This window comes from Amblyomma americanum, chromosome 5 (genome assembly GCF_052857255.1).
Source record: "Amblyomma americanum isolate KBUSLIRL-KWMA chromosome 5, ASM5285725v1, whole genome shotgun sequence".
Classification (NCBI taxonomy): Eukaryota; Metazoa; Arthropoda; class Arachnida; order Ixodida; family Ixodidae; genus Amblyomma; species Amblyomma americanum.
The window spans coordinates 127405618-127431378 of record NC_135501.1 but is presented as its reverse complement, the minus strand read 5'-3'; the positions used below and the strand labels follow the sequence as shown (position 1 = coordinate 127431378).

The following is a 25761-nucleotide window of genomic DNA, read 5'->3' as shown; positions in this document are numbered from 1 at the left end:
GTATTATGGGTAAGGATTGCGGCCGCAAAACAGTGCAAATATGAACAAGAACATGAGCAATTTGTCGGAACATAGCCGTGAGTCACGACGCCCGACTCACACCCGAACTGCCTGTAGAAATTCACTATCAATAACGCTTTGCGGAGGTGTCTAGGAAGGACGGCAGTTCTGCATGTTTAGGGGTCTGCTAGATTACGCAAGCCTTTTCGAGGAAAGAACCAGTGCCTGCTCCAGCTTGGCGCTGATATGCCCGCTACTACGCAGCCAACTCACCACAAACTTCGAGAACACCTCACAGTCAAATAAGCAACCATTGCGTGCTTCGAAAATTAAAGAAAGTTATTCTATGAAATTACGCTGCACAGTAAAATCAAACAAAGTTCATCACTAATAAGTGAGAAGCATGCCACGATCTGAAGCTACGTACAGAAGTGCTGAAAGGCCCGTGAAAACTAGACACTAGGTTTTTTATGTGGGAACAGAAGGCCTCGAAAGACTGTTTATTAGGAGAAGAAATGTTTGACTAAAATTGGCAGTCGTTGACTCCAAGCGATGAGGATTATTGCAGCTTTTATGATCCCAGAAACGGGGATGACCAATCATCCCTGGAGATGACATAAAGTTCTAAGGAATACGCATGAAAGCGCGAGAATACAGTACACTGAGCGCATAACGTTCCCGATCCGTGAGCAGCATTTTCAGTCATTAACCGCGATACCGTTGAAGACGAGCAGATTGTTTTCTCCCATGAGTGGCATAATTATTCTGCTGGTCTTCTACACTTCCAGTTAAACGCATCTTGTTTTTTCAGTCTTATAATAAACTCTGACACATCTTCAACAAAAAGCTTTAACTTAAAACCCAACGTTCCGAAGCCGGCTCGGCTCCTAATTCAGGGGTGACGGGGGGAAGTAGCTAGCGTCTTTTTAAGTTTAACGTTGAGTTCTAAATCAAAGTTTTTAGTTGTAAATGTGTCAAAGTTTATTATAGGTCTTCAAACCCAAACCAGATAGGCAAAATCTGTAGAAAGGTTTAGTTTTCAGTCTTGTTTTCCCAGGTACGGCGCTTCGTCCTTCGCCTACAGCCAGGGCGCTCTTCGGTGTCATCGCAGCTCATCCGCCCAATGCGCAGCTTCTGCGAAGGTGGCCTGCGCGGAGATATGCCGCGCATCAACGAGCTCTTCAATGGTCGCCCCTACCGGTACGCGTACCTGTTGAGCCAAGCCGACGACCACCGGGAGGACGATATATTCCTTAGCAAACTGGACCTGGACTCTGGCAGGTGGCTGCGCTGGCACTGCGCAGACTGGGTGCCTTCGGAACCCGTGATGGTGCCAAGACCCGGCTCTGAGGCTGAGGACGACGGTGTCCTCCTCAGTCCGCTCGTCCACGCCAGCGACGAATGCCGGCGAGCTCTGGTGGTCGTCGATGCGACCACGTTCCGCCAACTAGCCTTCGTGGAGTTCTTCACCGACTGCGCTGCCCCGGCAACTTTCCACGGTTGCTTCGTCCAGGCCCCTTGAGAGGTTCAAAGGAAGGGTTGGTGAAGAAAGGCGCGTTGTCTCATGCGCAAAGAATGTCTCAAACAGCCCGTAAGGCAGAGATGAAGGTGATGGAATTGGTTTGGAAAACAAATGTACAATTTTGGCCAGAAATAGCAGGACTTCCATGGCCTGCTTCTCACTGTTATAGAGTAGCCTTTACGGCTTGAGGAGAAGGTTTCTTGCCTTATAGTGATTTACAGCATGACTTTTGGAGCCAGTGCTACACAATTACAATTAAGGAATAGATCATGCAGTATGGTTAGGCAAAAACGGTACAGTCATGGACAAAATTTTACGGAATAAATGTCCATTACCTCAGTACCGACTCCAGTGGCATTAGTTCCTGCAGATAGAGAATGCATGCCGTCTGGTGCTTCCTCGGTTCTCAGTGGAACGGCTAGCATGATCGAGCAGAAAAAAATCTTATCCCGCGAACTGAAATCTCGCACCCTTCTTTTTTTTAGTGAGAGTGCTAGCGGTCACGTTAAGAGGCAAAAAGTCAAACAGTCATCGACTGGTCTGGATAGGTCAAGCCCATTTCAGATGTATGGCTTCATGCCATAATGACCACTAGGCCACTGCAGAGGTGGTTGGAAAGTCGTGGAAGGGAGGACGCTGGGACGCGCACATGCGTAGCGTTTCAGAGTTGCAGTTTGAAGTACAGTACAGTGGTGAGCAGCCTTGTCCAGAGCGCGACGACGGTGCTCTGCGGAGTAAGTCAGCGCCACCTAACGTTAGGCTCTGGGTTCGAGTTATGCGTCCCGTGCGCATGCGCGGCCAAAATAAAGCGGTGCCTGATCGTGGGTTCTCGGCCTCATTTCCTCTCTCTGCTTGCGCTTCACGCCGCCAGGTCCGTGCTGAATATTATGTAATAGCGGCCGGAATAAGGATTGCCAATTATCAAAAGGAGCTTGAGAGCATCCCTCAAAAAGAAAGCATACAAGGTGTTTCAGCTAAGACCAAATATTTTTCAAGAATTGGCCTTCCGGGGTAAAAATATGACATATGTGGCATACATAGTATTACCCGTTTTGGCGGACGCCAGAAAACTGGCGAATAGTTTTAAGTAGTCAGCTGGTTAACTGACTTTTATTAAAGGACCTTTTTACTATTAAGCGCACAGTTGCAATTAGAGATTTGTAGCCGGTCATTACTAATAGCCAAATCAGTTTTTAGTGTTTAGAAAACGCGATTATCGTTGGCGCTGTGACTCGACAAAACTTGGCTGATTCTTGCCAAAATAAAAAAAAACATGTTCTTTCAAAAAGCATACAGATAACGCCACCTTTCCAAAGCTCGTAAAGCCGCAAAAGTCGAATTTTGTCGAGCCACAGCGCCAAGGATTAATCGCATTTTCGACATTCTAGGAGCTGATATGGCTATTACTAATGACCGTCTACAATACTCTAATTGCGACTAGGCGCCTAAGTCATATATTAAAAAGTTGATTGTTAAACGTTAGTTAACCAGCTTACTACTTAAAACGCTTCGCCGGTTTTCTGGTGTCCGCCAAACACTGGTAATTCTATGCTGCAAAAGCCATATTTTTACGCCCAAAAGACTGTCTTTGAAAATTAAATCAAATTTTTCCTGAAAAACCTTGTATAACAGCTTTATACCACCAGCTCTCACGAACGGTTCCGTATAGTTTGCAGGATAAAGATAAAGCTAGATAAAAAGCGATAAAGGCGAGGGTAAGGAAGCCAGCGATGTAAGAGAAAATGTTTTCTTTCTCATCAAGACACCTGAAGACAACAGCTTCAATTTCATATCAAATGCCAGTTTGGTATATTAGTAGGGGTTAAGAGGATAAATTGGGCCTTTGCAGGATATGCGAATAGCCAAATCAGTTTTTAGTGTTTAGAAAACGCGATTATCGTTGGCGCTGTGACTCGACAAAACTTGGCTGATTCTTGCCAAAATAAAAAAAAACATGTTCTTTCAAAAAGCATACAGATAACGCCACCTTTCCAAAGCTCGTAAAGCCGCAAAAGTCGAATTTTGTCGAGCCACAGCGCCAAGGATTAATCGCATTTTCGACATTCTAGGAGCTGATATGGCTATTACTAATGACCGTCTACAATACTCTAATTGCGACTAGGCGCCTAAGTAATATATTAAAAAGTTGATTGTTAAACGTTAGTTAACCAGCTTACTACTTAAAACGCTTCGCCGGTTTTCTGGTGTCCGCCAAACACTGGTAATTCTATGCTGCAAAAGCCATATTTTTACGCCCAAAAGACTGTCTTTGAAAATTAAATCAAATTTTTCCTGAAAAACCTTGTATAACAGCTTTATACCACCAGCTCTCACGAACGGTTCCGTATAGTTTGCAGGATAAAGATAAAGCTAGATAAAAAGCGATAAAGGCGAGGGTAAGGAAGCCAGCGATGTAAGAGAAAATGTTTTCTTTCTCATCAAGACACCTGAAGACAACAGCTTCAATTTCATATCAAATGCCAGTTTGGTATATTAGTAGGGGTTAAGAGGATAAATTGGGCCTTTGCAGGATATGCGCTTAAGAAGCGGTTCTGATTATTCTTGTCCGCCTCGTCCGAAATGACACTCAGCCTGCACTTAGCCACGAAAATGACATAGGCCAGTGTTTGATGATGTGTGCCAAAGAAATTAATTACAGAGAACTAAGAATAATTAAAGGCTGTAAGCAAATGCGAACAATAAAAAAATTGACGAAGATGTAAAAACCGCCACGTATAGTTTGAACGAATTGTCATAATTTTTGCAAATATTTAATACGGTTAAAAGGCAAACTATCGGCTGCCGCGTGAAGTCATGAAGACACTCACAAACCTGATTCAGCGGATAACTTCAGGTCCTTGCATCGAAGGACAGAAGGACTGGAACTCACACTAACGCAGTTTACATGGCGCCAAAGCCTGCATTTTGCAGCCCACCGTTGGTGCCTTTTAGCGTTTTTGCCGAGGTCAGATCTCTCGACGTACAGTATCGGTGGAAAGCTCCTCCGCCTTTGTCGCAGGAGCTGGGTGCTGCACGGTGCATTGTTTATACAAGAATAGGGCACAGATTGGACAATCGCAAGACCAGTTGGAGTGACGCGCGCCTACAAGTTAATTCGAGACTAATGCAAGACACCATAAACTGTTCGGCAAGGGTGCAGAAAGTTCTGAATGCAGAAAAATATACAGGTAAAGCACGCGCACCGTATATTTACAGGCGGCATTCTAGGGATAAAGTTTGGGAAAAGCAAAAAATAAAAGAGTTTTCTGATTGCTTTGCGGTGCTAAGAAACTCAGGGCAGTAATTCCAGAGCATGACTTAGGACCTAAAAATGCTAAGCTGAACGTAATTACCAAAATTAATACGAACAAATATAATGTTCAATCTTCTGGGAAGGTAAGACGGTTTATCATAGGCAGCGAGATACTGGAAACGGTAACGAAATGCGTGTAAAGGGTGCGTCAGGTTCCCGAGGCCACCGGTATCTGCTTTTGAGTGAGCGTTGTTGGGCGAGTCTGTCCGATATTTCAACATAAGATAGTGCGCACACACAGAAAAGTACGAGAAGGTAACACATCAAGCGCAGACTCACGGCTGAATTATTGGACAGAGAAAACACGTTTCATACCCTCAAAAACGCCATATCTACGATCACGCCCAGTGCAAAAATCTGCCGTATTTTTCGTACAAGTTAATCGACGTGTCACTGACACAGCCGTTCCTACGTTTTCTTATGAAAACGCTTCGGCAAGTTGATGTACGACTTGATTATTGCTTATCGTCAAATTTTTGTTTTTTTTCTGCAAAAGCAGGCACGGCTTGTCACGTGTAGCCTCAGGGGTGCGCCGCAATGCAGGGCTAAACTCGACCCCGTTTTAGACCTCGTCGAAAGCTGGTGCTCCATTTAACGATCAGTTTGAGGAGAAGGAATTTTGAGGTGAAGCAATGATCAAGTCGTACGTGAACTTGCCGATGTGTTTTTGATAAGAAAAGGTGGGGATCATTGTGTCAGTGACCCGTCGATTAACTTGTACGAGAAAGAAGGCAGATTTTTGAGCGGCGCGTGGTCGTCGATATGGCGTTTTCCAGGGTATAAAACGTGTTTGTTTGTTGTTGTTTTTGCCGCCGTCGCGGTGGCTCAGTGGTTATGCCGCTTGGCTGCTGGCATGAGAGACGCGGGTTCGATACTGGCCCCGCGGTCGAATTTCGATGGAGGTTAAATTCTAGAGGCCCCCGTACTGTGCGATGTCAGTGAACGTTAAACAACCCCCGGTGGTCGAAACTATCCGGAGCCCATCACTACGCAGTCTCTCATAGCCTGTGTCGGTTTGGGACGTTAAACGCCCATAAACCATAAACCATAAAAAAACGTGTTTATTCTCCCTAATAATTCAGTCGCGAGTCTCGGCTTGTTGTGTTTCAATTTTGTCCTTGTCTCTGTGTGCGCAGCACCCTTTGTTGAAATGTATCCTTTTCAGCCGTTTTTAGGAGGATGTGTGAAAGCGCCGAACTTCAAAATTTGTACGGGTGTTAGGAGAAGGATCACTGCTAAAAATGCGAGAACAGGGCTTACTTGATTATTTATCATGGTTAAACGCGCTGAAATTTTTACTGACAGAAGCGGAACGAAGACAACAGGGAGCGTGAAGTGACAGCTTAATTTTAATGGAGCAGGTTTCCTTTTTATAGAGAGCTAGGGCAAACATGTGCCACCTGTGGGACCCAGAAAGCAACAGGAGAAAAAAGCTGAACCGAAAATCATCACAAGCAGGTCAACCCAACGGAACAAGCTCATCTAGATAACCTAAGCAGATCCACTTCTTTTGATGACAGCAACAACGACACGTTGATGATGCACCTGTTAGCTCCTGCTGATTGCATTTCTTGCATGGAATCTACAATTTCCCGCTCTGTAATATTGCTTCACATTTACATTAGTCAGAAATAAACGTCCCTTTTATGCATGCGCCAATCATGTCTGTGTGACATTCCGTGTGTGCTACGAGGATCCACGTTCGACGGCGCGGCGTAGACGGAGACCCGTGACAGCGGCATCATCAATTACCCAGCCATGCTCTTTGAGTGACGACCAGAAAAACCGGACCCGCCGCCGCCCCGGGGAAACAGACTTTATCCTCCCCAATTTCCGGTTACATTCCAGGACAAGGGAGCTGTCAGCGGGCCAGAGCGCGCCGTACCACAGCCGACGCTATGCGATACCGCGAAGACGACATTCTTTCCCTCCCCCCCCCCCCCTTTGTCGTGGGCTATCGCCGGGAAGGCACCCACAGCTTCCCAGAAGGGCCGCGACGGACACCTGTCATGGCGGACAGGCAGTACTCGCCAAGAATGTGGAAAGACAGGCGCTAGTGAATTAGCTCCGAAGAGAGAGCCTGTGTATTCTCTCACTTGAGAGAGAGTGGTGGCGTTTTTGTTGTTTATTTAGTTTGTATTGTTAACAGACTCTGGGTTCGAGGCTAAGCCCAACCCAAAGGGGTGGTCCCCATCTCGCATGTTATTTTGGATTGGAGAATTGATGCTTTGGGCGGGCCACTGGAAATGACCGCCCTTAGTCCTTTGTTAATCAAGTGCTTAAAAGCACATGTAAACGGATGCAGTCCAGTCTGAGCTGGGGCTCCATGCTTAGCATGTAATGTGATGCTACTTAGGCACTAACCTGCCCGGTCGATGAGTAAAGAAGTGCAAAGTTTGTTCTGTTGTAAAATTATGCTCTGCTGTCATCATCTACAAGCTCGCCTCCTGTTCATCTTCCAAGCCGAACGACACTAGAGGAAGGGTTTGTGAACCATCCTCGAAGAAACGGACGACTATTGAAATTCTACTGCAAGCACGCTCAGGACGACATCGTTTGCCAAGAGGGCCTTCAGCGCCGAAGCCCGTCAGCGTGCAGCTTCTGCCAGCAACCGCTCGAGCCCAACTCCGGAGCCACTCCATCGCCCCCATGAAGTCGTCGGCACGTAAGCTCGGACGCCCCAGCCTCTGATGTATAATCTTAATCATGTGTAATTATTGAATATACCTGTTTGTTTAAACTGAGCCATACGGTGTCTCTTTGCCTCTCCGTCCCGTGTGGACCTGCGCATTATGGGGGTCATCACATCTGATTTTATGGCTGCCAAATTGGCGAAACATTTCTCGTTCAAATCATAATGCCAAAACTTGCCCAGCTGCATATTGTGCTGAAAGCGACACACCGTTTCTTCCCTTGTCTTCCAAATTTTCAGAAGCTTAGCGGAATGTTCTTATTCAATCCTGATAACTTCGGTGTGGGATGAGTGCCGCGAGATTCTGTTAAGGCATCGATAGTAATCCAGGCTTCCTGTAAAATTTTATTATTGGTATTTCAATTACAACTAATTCATGCCTAATTAATATGGACACTCTGGATCCTGAACTAAAGTGTCCATAAAGTTAGTCATCCATATTTAGAAACTTCAGAAATAAAAACACTTTTTCATTAAGTTCTGCTTTTGTACGTCGTGGTAGTGAATTGGAAATTAGATGAAACCAAGGGTGGGTTCTAAGTGCATAATTCTGGTTACCTTTAACTCTTCAATATTGCGGCGCCGTTTGAAGCCCTTACTTGCGCACCAATTGCGTGACCGCGTCTCGTGGCGTTGTGGCACACCTGCTATGGCTCTTCGCATCCCATGAACCGCTAGCGCATATTCGTACTTAGTCGCCTGCCGCTCATGAAAGAGGCTTCACATTCTTCACATCACCTGAATATAGGAAAGCGTAGCCAACATCAACTGGGAACCTTGGCACTGTAATATATGAAAGCGCAAAAAACAAGGCTGTCAGTAAGGCATTTGCACTTTCTCACTATCTTTCGCTGATGCCTTCCTTTCAAAATACAGGGAATGAAATATCTGTTTGAAGTAGTCGAGATTTAGTTCTCTTCGCTGCCCATATATACATGGACCCCAATAGGCTCTGTGCATTTCCGAATTGTAGATTGCACGGGTAACAAGTTTCCATATCAACGAGGCGTAAGTGCACTGAAAAAGTTTGGACCCCAGGAAAACTGTCCATAATTCAAGTCGTTCCCATTAATGAGGCACGACAGGTTTGAGTCTTTTGTTGTCATTGCGAGGTTGGTATATGGCATTAGCTGCAACAGAACCATTAAGCAGGTTTTCGGTTCTTTCTGAAACTTATTTGTTGTAAATGCACGCGTTATACTCATCAGCACACAGAAGTTCCAAAATCACCGTTGTTACAACAGTTCTTTTATTTTTTCGATTCCTCCATACGTGCTGCAGGGGTTCAATTTACTTTGTAGTCATAGCTGTAGTGACACTAAGTGTTCAGTGCGTGAGACATTATGTGCGCCAATTTAAGAACCACCTTGTACTTGATTTTAAACTGTAAAGTTTCGTCTACCTGAATATGCATACAGTAGGGACAAGAAAATGACTCGTCTCAGATGCCGCCTGTCTTTTTTTATACGATTTCCTTACTGGGTTTATTGCGTACCTTTATAGGGTGCTGCTGCTGCTGTTGCTGATAGGAAGAAAGAAAGGGAAAGTGCACGGGCCTGCCTACTAGCTCAAGCCGAGCCACGCTCGCTGCAGCGTGCTGAATGTAGGCGAGTTAAAGGATAGGAGAGCAAAGATAGAAAGAAAAAGCGCGCGCTATTATGCCCCGGGCCGATCCCGGAGGCAGTGCAATACCGGGCCGACCCGTGCCAGAGGGCTTCAAGCACCCTTTGTTCTTTATGCACGTGGAAAAAAGTTTGGACAAACTCTTATTATGAGAATACGACTCTGTCAAGACAACTGAAAATTATCCGTCGGTCACACAGTTCTGTTTCCTCGTGTGAATATTTTCACGAGTTTGCATTCAAGCCTTGGTGTGAGGCTGGCGCAGCCAGACTTTCCGCCGTTTCTTTTCACCCCTGCCTTCCAGCATCGGTAAACAGCTCTGGCAGGAAAGCTTTCGAACGTCATAGAATAAGCTACGGTTTGACAAATTTCAGTGCACAGCGGGCTCTTACTCGCATCTTAGCGGGGGATGGAAACTCGTCAAGCTCCTTAAAATAACTGCATTTTTTTTCTAATCTGCCCTTGTCCGTAGTGAGCATGAAATAAAGATCTGATTTGAATTTGAATTCTGAGCAGCTGCGTATTTTTAAATTGGTTCGTTTCAACAGCTATCCTCAAAGCCCCGAACTCAGCGTACAAGCGGTACAGCTGAGCCGTTTTCATGTTCCTGGCTAAAGGTCAACACTGCCGCATTTCCGGTAGCATTTTTCGCAGGCCAGCATCGCGGGCTCCTTGGAAGATGGATCCGCATTGTGCAGCAGCGAAGTGAGTAGGCATCGCCGCTTGACTGCTTCAGGGCACAAAGAGTTGGGGGACAGCATTTCGATGGGGGGGGGGGCAAAAAAAAAGTTTCAGAAGGAACAAAAATAAACGCACACCAACCCAACTGCCGCGCCTGCACGCCGGCTGTCGCTTTGCCCTTTTGTTTATTTCAGTGTCTGTTTTTGGTGTTAGTTCACTTTTTTGTTTTTACTGGATCCTGCGGTGCACGCATGCTCGCGCGCAGCTGTCCGCGGTCCCCGACGTGCGATCGGGAACTGTATATACATCACAGACTCGCACCAAGCCGGAGCTATACAACGCGGGACCCGCACGCCGCGATAAGCCGCGCATGCGCTGTGCAGCGCAACAACTGGGCGCGCGCGAGCATCGCAGGTGCAGCGGCGCACGCGCGAGCGACCGCTTGGTGGCGCAGGTGCTCGCAGATGTGGATCCCGCCGTCGCTGCTGTTTCAGCGCGGTAGTTGCATGCAGTGTGGGATGCGTCGAGCCTGCGCCTAACCAATGAAAATTCAGCGCACGTGTTTGAAAATGTGGCGCTCCACTAGGACAAAGCTTATTGTTAACCGCTTTTTCTTTGCTCTGGCGATCTCCGCTTTACGTGAACAACATGCAAGCGCTACCTTCTATACATGAGCAGTGAACAGGAATACTAGATTCTACGTAGTAATTGTGCGTTGTTTGCATCAAAGCCGTGTCGTGGAACTAGTTCCTGTCGCCTAGCGTGTGGCCGCGATTTCGCTTCCTTGAGAGCTTCACCACGACTGTACGGAATTCGTAAACGTCAGCACATCTGGCTGAGCGCGCGTGCGCTTCTGCGGGTACCCGCCCGCTGAGTTGGAGCTCCGGGTTTGAAAACAGAAAACGATGGCAGTACGCTCTCAGAAACATTTCGCGATGCGGCCTGCTGTCGCCGGGTGCTTACCGCGGCGACTGTCCTGTGGCTGTTGAGCACCAAACTGAGACGAATGAGTTCGCCGTGTCCTGTGGACGAGGCAGGAAATCAGCTGGCAGTAGCGTTCATGGGCGAGTGCCAAAACGTTTGGGATATTGCGCGTGAAGTACTTGTGTGGCGTCGCTATAGTCTATTGCGGAAGAATATTTGTTATTGCCTGCTAGGATTTTGCAATATATTAGTTCTTCGGAAGCAATAATAACCAGTTGTCTTCTTTGTTTTGGGCGCCACGGACAGCAGGATCTTTACCATTATTTTCGCCAAAATGCGGGGCACGAAAAAAAAAAACGATCGCCGCGCAGCCGAGGGTATGGAATTCAAGTTCAACTCTTCTTCATCGATAGACTGATCGAGTAAAGGTAAGCTTGTTATATACATAATTTGGACCTTCATTAAAAAATCAGAATTCTGTTCTACAACATACTTGATGCCTTGCAACTTTTTGATGTAATTTTGGTTCGACGCGTCTTGATTGTTCGTGCTATTTTAACATTATACTGTAGGATTCAAGCTGATCATTAGCATCCCAGTCGAAAAAAACGACAGAATCGTGCCCAAAAAGGGACAAAACGTTTTGCCGTTCTGTCGTGAGGGCAGATTTTTCTCTAGTGCTGTTGTATTTTCTGGTAGCAAGTACTTTTTTGTACTTCGTTCCTGTATTTATGATTCTACGACAAGAGACTGTACAATGTTGCCAATAATTTTGTTGTTGTCACAGGTTCATTGGGAAAAATACTGCAAAATATATTTTGCGACGACAGAACATATTCAGTTGTGTTCTTTGACTCGGATCGAGGGAAGGTTACTGTAACCGTGCATGGTTTCTGATTATCAATGTGATTATAACGACCTTTTTTCCGGCTCAGCAGCCTGCGATTCTGATATGCGCTTACTGATCGAACTGCACTATTTGCGCATGCATCATATGAGCCGTGGTCTGTTGGGATACTTACGTCTAGTGGTGCTGGCTCATACGCTAAGCGCTCAGCAACCTTTTAAGCCGAGCCGACAAAGCTTAATGCTTCGAAGGAAGGGGAAGAAAACGTCCTGCAGTTTAACTTCCTGCGTCCTAGCCTGCTGCCGAGGCTTAGCCCTGGTACTTGACTTGTCATTTAGTTCAGTGCACACAGCACTTAGGGAAATACCCCAAGGCGGCGTAGACATCAAAGAAGGGAGAATATTGTGGTAGGCGTCCACATGAGCGCTGAAGGACTAAAAAACAAGGCTTTACAGTTTTTTACGAAACTTCATAGTTGAAAAACTCGTCCTGCTCCGAGGCAGGAACGCTGGCCAAGCACTTTCCTTTATTAAGTGAACTAGCATGAATGGCAGTTGGTAGTCTGAAACCGAAATGACGAAGTGGAAACTTGGAGCTCATATTTTTTAAAGCGCAATGTTAGAGAAAGCCGTATAACTTTCATTTATATTCATACGGCTGACTCACGTGTGCACTAATGAATAATTGCCTGTTTTTTCTTTACTTGTCATCGCTTTAATTCACCGGCATGGTCATGAGCCATTGAAAACACTTTTCGAACACTTTTTAGGAGATTGTCACTCTTAGTGTCATTTATGACCCAGTGCTTTGTTTTATTATAGCAATGAATAAATTAAGCTGAACTCTGCGTCGACACAGGTCTCTTACATCTGTTTGTTTCCTTATGGGTGCTCCGAGAGACCCGATTCGGCAATCTTCTGGTGCACCTGCACCTCCAATGACAGGCGAACCTACGAAGTACGCACGCTATCCAATTTAGCACACATGTTCTTGACAGCAATCTAAAGAAGCGCTTTACCATGAGAAGATTCTGCATTTGCTGAGCCATTTATCTATCTTCGTTCAGAGCCAACTCGGGTCGCGATAAAAACGGCGCGGTGAGCAAATTCTTATCACCCATAAAGCGGGAGGCGTTACATTTTCTGAAATGTATGCTTTGAAATCGTATCTCCAACATTGTGTTGAAATTACGTTCAAAATTCGAGTTGTAATACTACGTAAAAAAGTTGACCGCATAGCCGTCTCGACCTATTTACTTACTTTGTTTTCTAAAGGTACCAAAAAACCCATTACGATATCCGCTCACAGTGTGAAAGATTCCGAACACTCTGTGCCAGCACCGGAACATCGCAGCCGCCATTCATCGCCGCAGCTCTCGTGGCTTACACTGAAAGGCCCGGATCGCCCATTCCCGCCACCTGTGCTTCGGGTGGAAAAAGACACAGGTGCGCCATGGCGCCCAACGAACGAGCAGAGCGCCGGCGTCTGCTCAATCCTCTCGCCAGGCGCAGACGACGAGGATGCTGCATGTGCTAGGGGAAAGAAAGGCAGAATAACAAAGCAGACAGCCGGGGCAAACAACGGAGCAAGCCGGGGTGACGGCAAAGCGCGTTCCGATCGCGGTGTGCGCCGTTTCGATAACGTTCTCGTTTGCCTTATCGACGGGCCTCGCCTCGCACAGCGCAGACGGACGGTCACCGCGCGGGTTTCCGGAAGGCGTTGTTCTTCACTTCCGGCGCGGCGGCGCTCGCATCCGGAGCGCGGGCGGCTGCAGCAGCGAGCGGCATCTGCGGGTCGCAGCACCGACGCCGAGGGAGGAGACCTGGGCCCTTTGCCACGTCGTCTGGGAAGAGCGCCTGCCGCCGGCTCCAGGACTGCGACCGCGTCTCTTCAGCGTAGGTAAGTCGTTTTTTATGCTTTGTGCAACTCACTCTGCTCGTTAACTATCTATTGCACAGGCTTTCCGGAGTTCATTACGCCTAATTAGCTGCTTAAAAATCGAGCATATTATTCCGCTCGTGAAAGAGCGTTCATAGAACTACCACTTCCTTGACATGCTCACTAAGGAACTGCGTCATTGTAGGCACTGGTACACTCGCCGCCACCAAAGGCGGTTGATGTGATTAGGAGATAACGTGGCCGATGCTACGTGTTTCGGTGATTTCGAGAGATTGTCTCATGCCTCTTGATTAACGGGGTAGCCTTTATCGAATGAGCATGGCCACTGAGAGCACGTGAGCAGGACCCCCGCCTGGTATGTGTGAGCGAGGACTTAGCCGTCGAGGTTATATGAGCAGCGATCATTGTTTTAACGTGCTAAACTTTCGTTTTTGTTTTACCTCTTCTTAAATAGCACCGCATAATTATTCACTGATTGGTTTTGTTGGGCTAAAAATTAAAAACAGCATAACACAGCGTTTCAGCTTGTTTTGACTGTCTCGGCAGAGTGCTGTCCGGCCGTAGAATATCTGCCCTCCTTTTAAGAGGGTTTGCCATATGTTTGAAGCAGCCTTGACATAAATAATGAATTTTGTCTCAAACTGAAGGAAGGCGCACTTAATGATATGTAGACAGGCAGGCACGATTTCAATAATGCACATAATCTGCCGTCTTGGCAGAAGCTGGGTCAGTGACCCCGGAGGTCAAAGACAGGCATTTAAAACGTCTTAAATGCTAGGCAAAAATCCAAGAGAAAATACTATGGAATGAAACACAGCTGAAATCCGTCGTGAATATTTAAGTTCAGTTACTGGCACTAGTATCCAGCCATCAAGCTCTGGAAGTTTAGCATCATATAGCCCCCTTTTAATTATATATCAGTCCATCATGACAGCAATTGGAGTCTTGTCGGGAATGCTCTGGCTACAGTAATTTTGTGGGTTTCGATTGCTAATCAGTCTGGCTGATGAGAAGCATTTTTGTGGTCGCAAGGCCATTTCTGTGATCACCATGTACGTCATCTTGGATCATCAACGCACCGGAAGTCACTGACTGAACAGAAAACAATGGGAAATCCACTCCGTTGAGTACAAAACAGAGGAGTAATGTGAAATTGCTCACAACACTTACAGATGAACAGTCATCCTACTGTCGCAATTCGATTCCATGAAGTTCTATGCTTCAATCAAAGTTTATATGATGTGAGTTGTTAGCTGTAACGAGTACTCTTGACAAATTAGGGTTTATACAAATTCCACGTGAGAGCTTTTATTGGTTCCTGGCTGATAATCCAACCATCGCAAACATACTTTGAAAAATAGCGTTGAAATTTTTAAATTCTATTTATACATTTTAGGCCCGACAGACAAATTTTTAACCAGGCGCACTGCCGTAGGAGTGCACAAGCTTCTCAGCTTTTCTTATATCTACCTTAAAACCACGCAAAGCTCTCATTCAAAAATTGGCCCTGTTAGAACATGGTTTTATGTAGCTTGTGTCGAAGGCATGCCAATTGTTTCCTTAAAACTGTCGGACGCTTACAATAAATGCAGTCACGTGTATTTTTAACCAGAAGAAATCACAAAAAATTTGCAACTTTTTTTTTCCTTTTTGTTGAGTATCGCCAGTCCTTGTTACCGCTACGTGACGGCTCATCGAACAACGCATTCCAATCCTCGCACTTGTGTTCGGCGACAGCACTGAAAGCCAGCTGTGCGCTTCGCCTTGACGAGAACACGGAGACAGCAGCCGGCTGGCTCCGGGATTCTGTAGAGAAGAAAGGGAGCTGTTTTTGCATGAGAAGGTCTGTTCTCAGGCTACCCAGTTTAAACACCAGATTGAGTCTAAACAAAACAAAAAAATTGTCGATTACACAAAAGCACACGGGAGGAGGAGGAAAACATGTGCGGGTGCCTGTCAGTGTTTTGATTAGCACATCTGTCAGATATCTCGAAACAGCCGCGAGGACTCTGTGGTTAGCACGCTTTGCCTGGAGCGTGAGTCCCCGACCAAGACTTTCATTTGAGCTAGTTGATTGTAGCTTGACATGGTTTACGCAAAAAAAAAGCGTACAGGTGCTAAAAGACGAAGACAAGCACACTCAAGACAGGACAGGCGCCAACTTCCAACTAAGTTTATTCATGGAAAAAAAAACGCTTAATAACCACACCAGCAGGCAAAGATAGAAGCAAAACAAAAACACGCAGTGACAGAGCATAGGAACACGTGCCAAAAGGATCAAGAAATGATTACAACTCTGATAATGACCCACTGAGAAACCTAACCTCTTCTTCTGAGAGCGAGACAGATGGCTTGCTTATGCAGATATGATATGATATGAGAAAGACAAGGACAAAGAAAAGAAACCGACGGTGGTGATTCCCTATATTCATCGGCTTTCGCACAATCTAAAGAAAGTAGCCAGCAGGTATAAGGTCAATGTGGTTCTATCTGCTACTTGCAAGCTGTCGCGCGTGTGCACTTTGAACAAAGCAAGAATGGTTAGGCAGTGCAAAACTAATCACCAAATCCGCGCCACTGTTTGCACTACTGACGTTTGTGTATGCTGTGCCTCTTAGCTGCGGTCTGGAATATATTGGCCAGACAGGTCAATGCTACAATGAAAGAGTGAGGCAGCACAAGATTGCGATAAAAAATGGTTATGGGAGCCACATGGCCACTCACTGCAGAAGCTGCAAGTGTCGTCCAGGTTTTGAAAACACCAAATTCATCGCAAGGTCTAAAGACAAATTAGAGCGTGAAATCATAGAAGCTTATTACATCAAGCAGAGGGGTCATATCTGCATAAGCAAGCCATCTGTCTCGCTCTCAGAAGAAGAGATTAGGTTTCTCAGTGGGTCATTATCAGAGTTGTAATCATTGCTTGATACTTTTTTTAGTGGTTAAATTGTACCCAGCAGCGTCTAAAAACGCAGGATCGAGACCAGGCTCCGACGGCAGGCGAGATGCACCAGGCATTCATGCTCAGTGCGATGTTAGTTCACATTAAATAACCGCAGGCGGCCAATATTTATCCTCAGCCCGCTACTATGCAGCCTCTCTCATAGCCAACGTACAGCGCTGCGACGTTAAATCTCGCATTCCCGTCAAATTCACAGAGAATCTTAGTTTCTAATTGTCTATTTACTATCCGTTCTAAAAACTGAAACGCAGAACTTCTGTGGGAAGTAAACTAAGCAGACGTGGAAGGAAGTTTTGCATCATTTCAACGGAACCGTGCGCTTGCCCTCATCTGCAAGTTTCTAGAGATCCGTGTACTCTGCGATGTCAGTGCACGTTAAAGAAGAACCCAACGTTGTTGAAATTATCCGGAACCCTGCAATACGGCATCCCTCATAGCACAAGTCGCTTTGGGACGTTAAACCCCATAAAACTAAACATCTGCCAACTCAACAAGTTATACACTAGCTGCAGAGCTACTCTTATTTGAGGCGTTCTCTTGACAAATCGCGACTTTGTCTGCCTTACTCGTCTTAATTATGCATTTTTACCATCCTCAGCCACAAAAATTGTGGTTTCGAAGAAATTATTTTCATGAGAGCCCAATAATTACGTGCGCAAATACAACCACGCGTGCTATCAATGCGCATCGGGTATGCAGGCAGCAAATATAAGATGAATGTAATTGTGAAAATACCAAGATATTTAACGATTAGTTATGCTCGAGACGTGTTAGCGAAGCATGTGTAATGCGCACAGATGGAAACTTCGTGGCCACTTAAAACTGCGAGTAGGAAGTCCGGCTTGAAAAATGAGCTTTAAAAAAAACTGCCATTTCCTTTACTCTTCTTTGAGATAAAGAAGTGACAACGGTAGTTGTAATACGAATCGACGTGACATACGCTACTCGCCTAAAAGAAGCCGCCGTGGAGGTTCAGTGGTTACGGCTCTAGGCTGCTACCCCGAAACTCGCGGTTTCGATACCAGCCGCGGCGGTCGAATTTCGATAGAGGCGAAATTTTTGAGGCCCGTGTGCTGTGCGATGTCAGTGCACGTGAGTGAACGCCAGATGGACGAAATTTCCGGAGCCCTTCACTACGGCATCCCTCATAGCTTGAATGGCTTTGGAACGTTAAATCTCGTAACACCAAACTAAACCTATGCGTTAGAAAGCACGTGCAAATGAGCTGTTGCTGAAAAATAGAAAACAGCTAAGTCATGCATTGTGTTACATCCCACCACTTCGATGGCTTCAAGGCCAACAGTATTTGTAAACAAGAATTTAAAAAATAACGCGAAAGAACAGTGAAGTACAGACGCTTGTCCTCTCTGGTAGGCGTTTTTTTGTTTTAATTGTTTGCATTTGATACTTGCGTGTGACGCGGTGAGCTTCATGAGGTGACCTTATCGGTAAATTCTTCAATTATGGGCATGTTTCACTTCAGACTTAATTTTCTCTTGGAATGTATTTGTTTTAGACTCATTTCTGCTTCTCACTGTAAACTTCGAGATTTCTGTTCAATAAGCTTATGACCAAACTTTAGCTGCCAAGGCAATAGTCTGTAAGTCATTGTTCGTTGACATCCAGTCGAATACGTGTCGAATTTAGGGTTCGGACACTGCGGCACTAGGACCTTTACGCGCAGAGGCCTCAACCCCAACTGTCGATGGGTCGAGCAAGCTAACTGCGGCACGCATCTCGAAGCCCATAAACAACGCAGCATGTACGCAGCCGTTCGAGCAATAACTTTTCCGACCACCTGCCCTCGCATGTGGCCATTTCAAACGAGTGTCTGCGTCTTTGTAGGTAGCGCCCTATGCGCGTAGCTTTGCCACTGGCAGGGCCACGTACTTTTCAGTGTTGCGCGCCGTATATGCGCTTACAGTCTACTTTAGGCTACGGACTGCGTTCTGGACGATGAGAGCAGCACCGGAACGTATGAGCTAAAGAGAACTTTACTTGCATGAGATGCTAATGAGATGATAATCAGAAGGGAAAGCTGGGTGTTTCCCGTTCGTGCCCAGCACTTGTCAGTATACAGACTGAATGTTTCACTAATGAATCTGCTAGTTTTAGTGGTTTTTTAGCGCAGGCGCGATTACCCTTACATTAAACGAGTCTTGAATTGCTCCATCCCTGTCGCGCATTGTGAACACATAGCTCCTCTCAAAATCCCGAAAGGGTAGTGCCCTCTCGGATTGAGCGCCGTTTAAAAGCCGCGGCGCCACGTCAGGCATTTTCTAAATGCCCACTTCATAAAAAGATATGCAGTCATATTCCAACGTCTCAGGGATTTTTTATGTTGCAAATTAGAACCCCGAGAACTTGAGCGAGTCCAGTCTGGAGTCATTCGTGTGCTGTTTGTCGCACGTCACAAAGGGTATGACGACCTGTGCATTCGGTGTTTTTTATCAGCATTCTCTTGAAGTGAACAAGTATTCTTCGCGAAGAATCCAGATTATATTCGACCGGAGCCCGCATCCCTATTAACCCAGTTGTGACATGTGAAACCAAATTTGCAATATCAATAGCACGAGTTCAAAGTGTGCTCCTTAGGAAAATCTGTATGCGTGGGCCGGCTGCATAAGCGGCTGCTATTTCTCTTAGGTTGCGTTAGAAAACCATTTTCCAAAAAGCCGCAAAGAACTCCTTAAAATTATAATAAACGCACTACATCGGTAAGCAATTGCAATATCTTCTTGCAGAAACAGAAAGGCTGATGATACGAACTGTCGAGTTCCCAATAATTGGCTGATAAACCAGCCAACCAGACTTTAGATCGCCGCCTTATATGCTGGCCTTCTCAAGCACCAGGACATCGCGCGACCATTGTTTCGCCTGGGCATTCACAAAGTGTTCGTCTACTCTCGATGCTGCGTAGATGGCTTGTTACTGCCATATACAACCTTTGTCCGTAAAGTTTCGAGTGTGATTTATTTTCTTCTCTAGAAATGATTCCCCAAAACAAACATTGGTGCTTACGTGTTGCGCTATCTTTTTCGGACTAACCTAAGCTATATATGTTAATTGCTGTGGCAGCCGCTAGATGGCACTACATGTAGAAAAATACGTTGTCACTAGTCGTCTGCGCATTCTACTGTAAGTGAATGTGGAGACATGTACGTCCACCTCGAACAGCGTGTAAACAAAATTCTATATCAAACTTCGCAAGACAGCCACACAGACGTATGAGCTCCTTCGTGACGCTTACGGCAACGAGACGTTATCGCGGGCGCGAGTTTTCTAGTTGCACAAGAGGTTCGCTTCGGGGAGAACGTCGGCGGAAGACGACACAAGGCATTGGCGGCCTTCAACCTCATGGAATGAAAACAACGTGGCTCGGATCAGGGAAGTCGTACAGCAAGACCGCGCCATTACAGTCCGCTTGCTATCCGATGCTCTTCACATTAGTAAGATACCATGCCACCAAATTTTTCTTGAGAACTTGAGGAAACGAAAGCTGAATGCCAGACTTGTGCCGCACTCCCTCACACAGAACCACAAGAACACGCGGGCATCAGTGAGCGCTTATTTGCTCTCCGAGGCAAAGAAGAGTGCTGCATTCGTCGATAGCATGCATCATTGGTGAAGGCGAAACATGGTCCTCAAACAAAGAGGCAGAGCGCTGAATGGCGGTCCACAAGCTCTCCAGCGTCGAGGAAGGTGCGGCGACAGAAGGCCAAAACAAAGTTTTTTTCGACGCCAGGAATGTCATACACCACGAGTTTGCCCCTCAAGGGCAGACTGTGAATCAGGAGTTTTATATCCGCGTGCTCCAACACATGCGTAATGCACTGCGACGCCGCCGCCCTAACTTATGAGCATCTGGACATTGAGCCTTCTCCACGATAACGCAAGGCCGCGCATTTCTCTCAGCGTGACAAAATTTCTCGCCAAACACAGCATTACTGTACTTCCCCATCGGCCATACTCGCCTGACTTCTCCTCATGCGATTTTTTCCTGTTTCTTTGTGTGAAGTGAACCCTAAAAGTGCTCTGGATGGGGAGCGTGAAGGCCATTCAAGGCGTTGCGACAAAGGAGCTGACAGCCCTCTCAAAAGAAGCGTTTCCTATCTGTTTCCAAGACTTCAAGAAGCGTTGGAAGCTGTGTATATACTGCAAGGGAGACTATTTCGAAGGGGTGCTGCACAAATGATTTCTTTGTAAAACGCATTTTTTTAAATGAACTCAATCTCGGTACTTTACAGAAAAAGGTATATTTTTTATTGAACGGTTAAAACATTGGGAAGGCATGCATTTGATGCTTATCACATCGAAGGAAAACACAGGCTAAGGGAGGCTCCGTACGAGAGGGCTCTAGAATAATTTCGACCACCGAGGGTTCTTTACTGTGCACCGACATCGCACAGCACACGGGCACGTTCCCATTTCGGAATCATTAAGGTGTGGCCCCCAAGAACTTCGGGTCAGCAAGCGAACCTCGCAGCCACTGAGACACAGTGGCTCGCACACGTCACGAAGAGTGATCAACAATTAACAAAAATAGCACTAGACTAGTTGATTTTGCTTTTATAGGGTTTAACGCCCGAAAACGACTGAGACTATGCGGCACGCCGTAAGGGAGGTCTTAGGATAATTCTAATCTCCTGCGAGAATTCTGATCTTTATCGTGCTCTGATATTTTACAGGATTCGTCTCCATCAAAATATGACCGCCGCGGCCGGAATCAAGCCCGCGTCTTTCGGGTCAGCAGCCGAGTACCATAACCATCCAGCCATCGCGGCGGCTAGTGGTCGCGTTAGTTAAACAGTGTGGGTCTATGCATGCTTGCGTCGAAACGAGTGCATTGGCTGCATTCGCGGCTTCACGGTACTCCTTTCTATTTTACCACTCACATGTGTGAAGTTTGCTCCTTCATACTTCTTTTGTAATCACCGCTAGTGCAGTAGGAGGAAACGCTGGTAGGAAGGCAAAAAGCGCACACACAACTACGCAAGCGAACGCTTTTTTTAAATGGTATTTCAACATGTTGAAGAGCAGATATCAAAGGCAGGGTGTAGCGATTATCTTGCGTGCTCGTCTGGCTCATGCTGTTGAACTTTATAGACAGACCGAGGGTTACTTTATGTCGTGCTGACCAGAAACATGATAAAACTTCCTGGCAGTACCAGCGCCCTTGAACACCTAAGAATTCCGTGTTTACTGGGCGTATCTGCGGGGCACTCACCTGACGTTATGGGAAGTAGTCGCAGTCGAGAACCGCTCGTCGCGCACACGCGCTAAGAGTACGGCTAGTAATATTAAGTGAACGAGCAGATCCCCAGTCGCCAACTATGTGTGCAAAACGTGGCTGACGTTTTTTAGGCCGCTCAGGCTTTGGCTTCATCAAAGCTTTAATTTCAAGGGCTCGATCATGAGCAGTGGCACTTTCAATTGTCGGCGTGGGGCAGTGCCTCAGGCGTGCCTTCTCTAGCAGGCAGGGACCTGGAACAACAGTGACTGGAGAAAGTAAAATTACGCTCTTTTTATTGTGTAGCTTGACTGTGATCGGCAATGCTTGCTACAGAGCACACCGATTGTGTTTTCGACATCTTGCAGATGAGTGACCGGGGAAGAATCTAGCGACCGTCAGGCAACGCCACGGCTGCCGCCATGATGGCTGATCGGCTCGGTGGTCTCCTGCTGGGGATTGTACTCGCCGTCGCCTGCGTCTGCGAGTCTGCACCGTCGGCCCAGTCTGTTTCAAAGGTAGCGTTCCACGCAGGCAATCTGCCACGGCAGTTTTCAGACACAGTAAAGCATCTGCTGCCGAGAAAGACAAAGATCCCTATATGGCCGTTTGGCGGACACTTTCAACCGCACGGGTTCGCATGATGTACTTCAATTGCCAGTAAACACTCGGCGCACTTCACAAGTTTAAAAGTTGAAATCTTAAGCTTCGCTGAAGGCCTATACGTGTTAATATACAGTATTTTGTGTCATTATCACTCTAACTAACATGAAATTCATATTAGGCTGGTAGCATTTCTTGCTCATGCGGGCTAGGTAGTGGGCGCTACTGATTGAGTCAAATAAATATTTTCAGCAAAATTTCGGGCCTGCGAATCTCACACCGAGTGCGGACTCTCTACCGGTGATTATTGGTGTACGTATAATGTTGTTGCCAAACTGAAAATTAAATTTGCTGATTAGAAATCCCGGCCAAAGTAAATTTTGACGTCACGCGGTTTCAACCGAAACTAAAGTTTTTAGTTGAGATTAATATAGCACTCCCACACACACGCAACGACAAAGCGAAACTGAGTTTTGATGTTCCAAAAGCGATCTAAATCGGTAATATCTGCGCCGAAAATGCAAAGACCTAATCTGCAGATGTGGTTTTTCCTGCGTTATCTCGTTCAAGATTAGATCAAGAGAAGAGTACCAAAGCTTCGCTTGGCTAAACCTGTACGTAATCTGAGACCGAATATCCCTCCTAAGTTGCACTTGATAATCATTGCTAAAGGCGCTGTCGTTTAAGCTCCAGCTGTTTTCTTTAATATACTCAAGTACGTCTATAATTCTAGCTTTGCCGAACTATGGTGAAATTTCGTAGCTCAACGGCATCCAGCGCCAACTGTCGAATGAAAAGCGCTACCGGAGAAACATTTCTGGTTTCCAAGAAGCTTTACGAGTGTTCTTTCATAGAAACAGATGGCGTCATAAATCTTTACGATAATATTGTTATTCGTAGGTGCGGCATGGCGATACCCATGGCGTACTAGCTAATAAAGCCAATTGGTACATTTCCATCCTCTCTGAAGCCTGAACGAAAGATACTTAGAGCTTTAGCCGTTTAGGACGGACCAATGCTCTCTTCGTGGCATCGATCAACAATGTGGCAGTGAATCAGGAAGCCGGAAAACAAAACACTAGATTCGAGCTATATACGTAACCGTTGTATATATATCCGTCATGACCATCCTCTAGCTTTGTCTCTTCCCTGGCCCCAGAGTTCATAGTAGGCAAACCATTTATTAATAAGGCTAGCAAATCGACTTTTCGACAGTACTCTTTCTTCTGTGTCCAGAAAGAATGGCAAGGTATAGAAATTTCATATTGGAAGCACTGGCTGCCCCAAATACAGGTTCTGAAACAAACTTTGCGAGCTGTTTGATCCCACCAAAATTGTCATGCTCTTCACGTCTTATTTCTCCAGCCGTCGAGCGCTTTTGCATGCATTTTTGCTGGTATATCATGCGCGGCAGGCCACAACACGCATCATCTTTATCGAGTATTCTATATCGCTCGCTTCCACATCCATGTAATCGTGGACAACAGGCTTGAGCATGTGACCCGAATAATTTCAAGCGAGTGACCGGACCAATTATCGCGGAAATGCCTTTCTGAAACATTTTGAAAGCTCTGGACCCTTGCTTTTGTGGAGACAGTTTCGGTCGTGTTAGGACACCGGCTTTTAATACTCTTCTTTATTGGAACAAAGAAGAAATTCCAGGAAGTCAGGTGCTCCTGGACATCACAGACTTCGCTTCCATACTGCCCCTTCTGCCCCGCTTCTGCAACAGAGGCGACGTTACCTCACTTTATGCTGACTTGCTCCGCCCTTCGGGAGGCACGCAGTCGACACCTTGGCATTCAGGGTCACCGCCTCAGCCGACCACCAGACACTCGAGTCTGAACCCACGGGCCCCACTACCGGGCCTTGTTTTCATCTATCGCCGACACCGGCCTGCACATATCCATATAACTCTATTCTGCCGAAAAGCATATTTTTGAGCAATAATAAAAAAAAACTCATTGGGATCCGCCCAAGCGCAGGCGCAGCCATACGGCTACAAAGGAAAGCTATACGGCTCTTTCAAAAGCTTCATAGTTTCTGAGGAATTCGTCCTAGCCCGCGGCTCTAACCCTAGCACCACCGCTTCACCGCAGCAGTCGCTCTACCAATCTATCTCTGAGTTTACCGGGACGGCTAGCGTATGTAGGGCGAGAGCGAATTTATCTACAACTCGGAGTGGGAAATGATGTGTTGGTCCATTGTTTAGAATAATCGCCGTTAGCCGTGCCGGTTAATTCAGTTGGCAGAACGACTGCTACGATGGATATGTGGTCCCGGGTTCGAACCCTGGACTAGGACGAATTATTCTTTAACTACAGAGCTTCTGTGGAAGGCCTCTAGCTTTTGTTGGTAGCCGTATAGATGCGCATCGTTGGATGCCAATGCATAATTACTCCCTTATTAAAAATCTACTCCATCTTGGGGGAATCCCCTAAACATTTGTTGCCCACTCTGTTGTGGGTACTGTGTGCAAAGAGGTAGCTGACAATCTTCCTATTCTCATGCGGCACTAGCTAGATGCAAAAACTTGATCAGGTGTATTTACTGCACATTATTGTTCGCTTTCTATTTAAAGTGCAGCAATGAGCTTTGCTTATAATTCCATGATGTAGCGGTGCACTCCCACGTTGTGGCGTTAGGTATGGAAGCAACAGTTCCGTGTTTTGAACGGTTTCTATGTTTATATATGAGGAAACTACTCTCCGCTAATTGTGAAACTGTACATTGCAGATTGTGTTATCTGGCTTGCGTCGTGCGCGCACACCGGCCAGGAAGTGAACAAAATTTCCCGCCTTTTTTTATTGACATAGTTGAGCTGCCGTGAGAAACCACAGTAAATTAATGCTAAGGTAGCTATGGAAATTCCTAATAAACTGGCTGCATATCGACATCACGCTGGACTAGTCGGAAAAAAATTGTACCTTTGTCTGCATTTGAATGTGTCCGGGTACAGGACAGTTTATAAATGTTTACAGGTTTGTAAGTAGATATCAAGTGTCCGAATTTTTCTTGGGGTCAGTTTTCAATTAACAGCCAGTTTTGCGTGAAGTAGCTGTTTTCCTATCCCAAACGCTGCAGCAAAAAAATGTGTGCTAGAAAGAAGTTCATCTACGTATGCAGGAAATAGACATGTGTGCATGGTGAGTCGGACATAAAACATTAGCCTAAATTAAGTGCTATAAAATTCTTGTTTTTGTGCAATCTATCAAGAAAATTACGTGTCATTTCTAAGCGTAGGTTCTGGGCTGCATAAAATTGCTCTTGGGATGTGATACTTTTTTGTATCTTTCAAGAAGTATAGAATCGGTTGATTTGCACAATTTTATTAGGCAAATCAACCTAGAACAGCAGTTTTTGGTGTATAAAAGCCGTTTACATTCGCACAACTGTATATGTCCAAATCAACATGATTTCAAAAAATTGCTCAATATCCTGCACAAAACGTGTAGTGATGCTTTC

General features: G+C 46.0%; 2 protein-coding genes and 2 long non-coding RNA genes across 6 annotated transcripts in view; 2 read left to right on the top strand and 2 right to left on the bottom strand.

Annotated features, from left to right (window-relative positions):
• Nucleotides 1–3350, top strand: part of LOC144132673 (carotenoid isomerooxygenase-like) — an 11923-nt gene extending 8573 nt beyond the window's left edge. Inside the window, exon 2 of the mRNA XM_077665262.1 lies at nt 1058–3350. Within this exon, the coding sequence (XP_077521388.1) occupies nt 1058–1522 (465 nt within the window). The 3' untranslated portion in view covers nt 1523–3350. The remainder of the gene's footprint in view (nt 1–1057) is intronic.
• On the bottom strand, nt 957–1347 carry LOC144132676 (uncharacterized). Its single transcript, XR_013314891.1, has 2 exons — nt 1211–1347; nt 957–1147 (listed from the first exon to the last, which is right to left on the bottom strand). It is a non-coding gene; the product is annotated as an uncharacterized LOC144132676 (long non-coding RNA).
• On the bottom strand, nt 1412–21750 carry LOC144132677 (uncharacterized). 2 transcript variants are annotated; one of them, XR_013314893.1, is made up of 3 exons: nt 21691–21750; nt 8086–8310; nt 1412–1517 (listed from the first exon to the last, which is right to left on the bottom strand). It is a non-coding gene; the product is annotated as an uncharacterized LOC144132677 (long non-coding RNA). The 2 variants fall into 2 exon arrangements; XR_013314892.1 differs by lacking the exon at nt 21691–21750 and adding an exon at nt 12863–12969.
• Nucleotides 13362–25761, top strand: part of LOC144132675 (uncharacterized) — a 25098-nt gene continuing 12698 nt past the window's right edge. For both annotated transcript variants that reach the window (XM_077665264.1, XM_077665263.1), the window contains exons 1-2: nt 13362–13501; nt 22062–22211. In XM_077665264.1, coding sequence (XP_077521390.1) covers nt 22116–22211 — 96 coding nt within the window. In that variant the 5' untranslated portion in view covers nt 13362–13501; nt 22062–22115. The remainder of the gene's footprint in view (nt 13502–22061; nt 22212–25761) is intronic.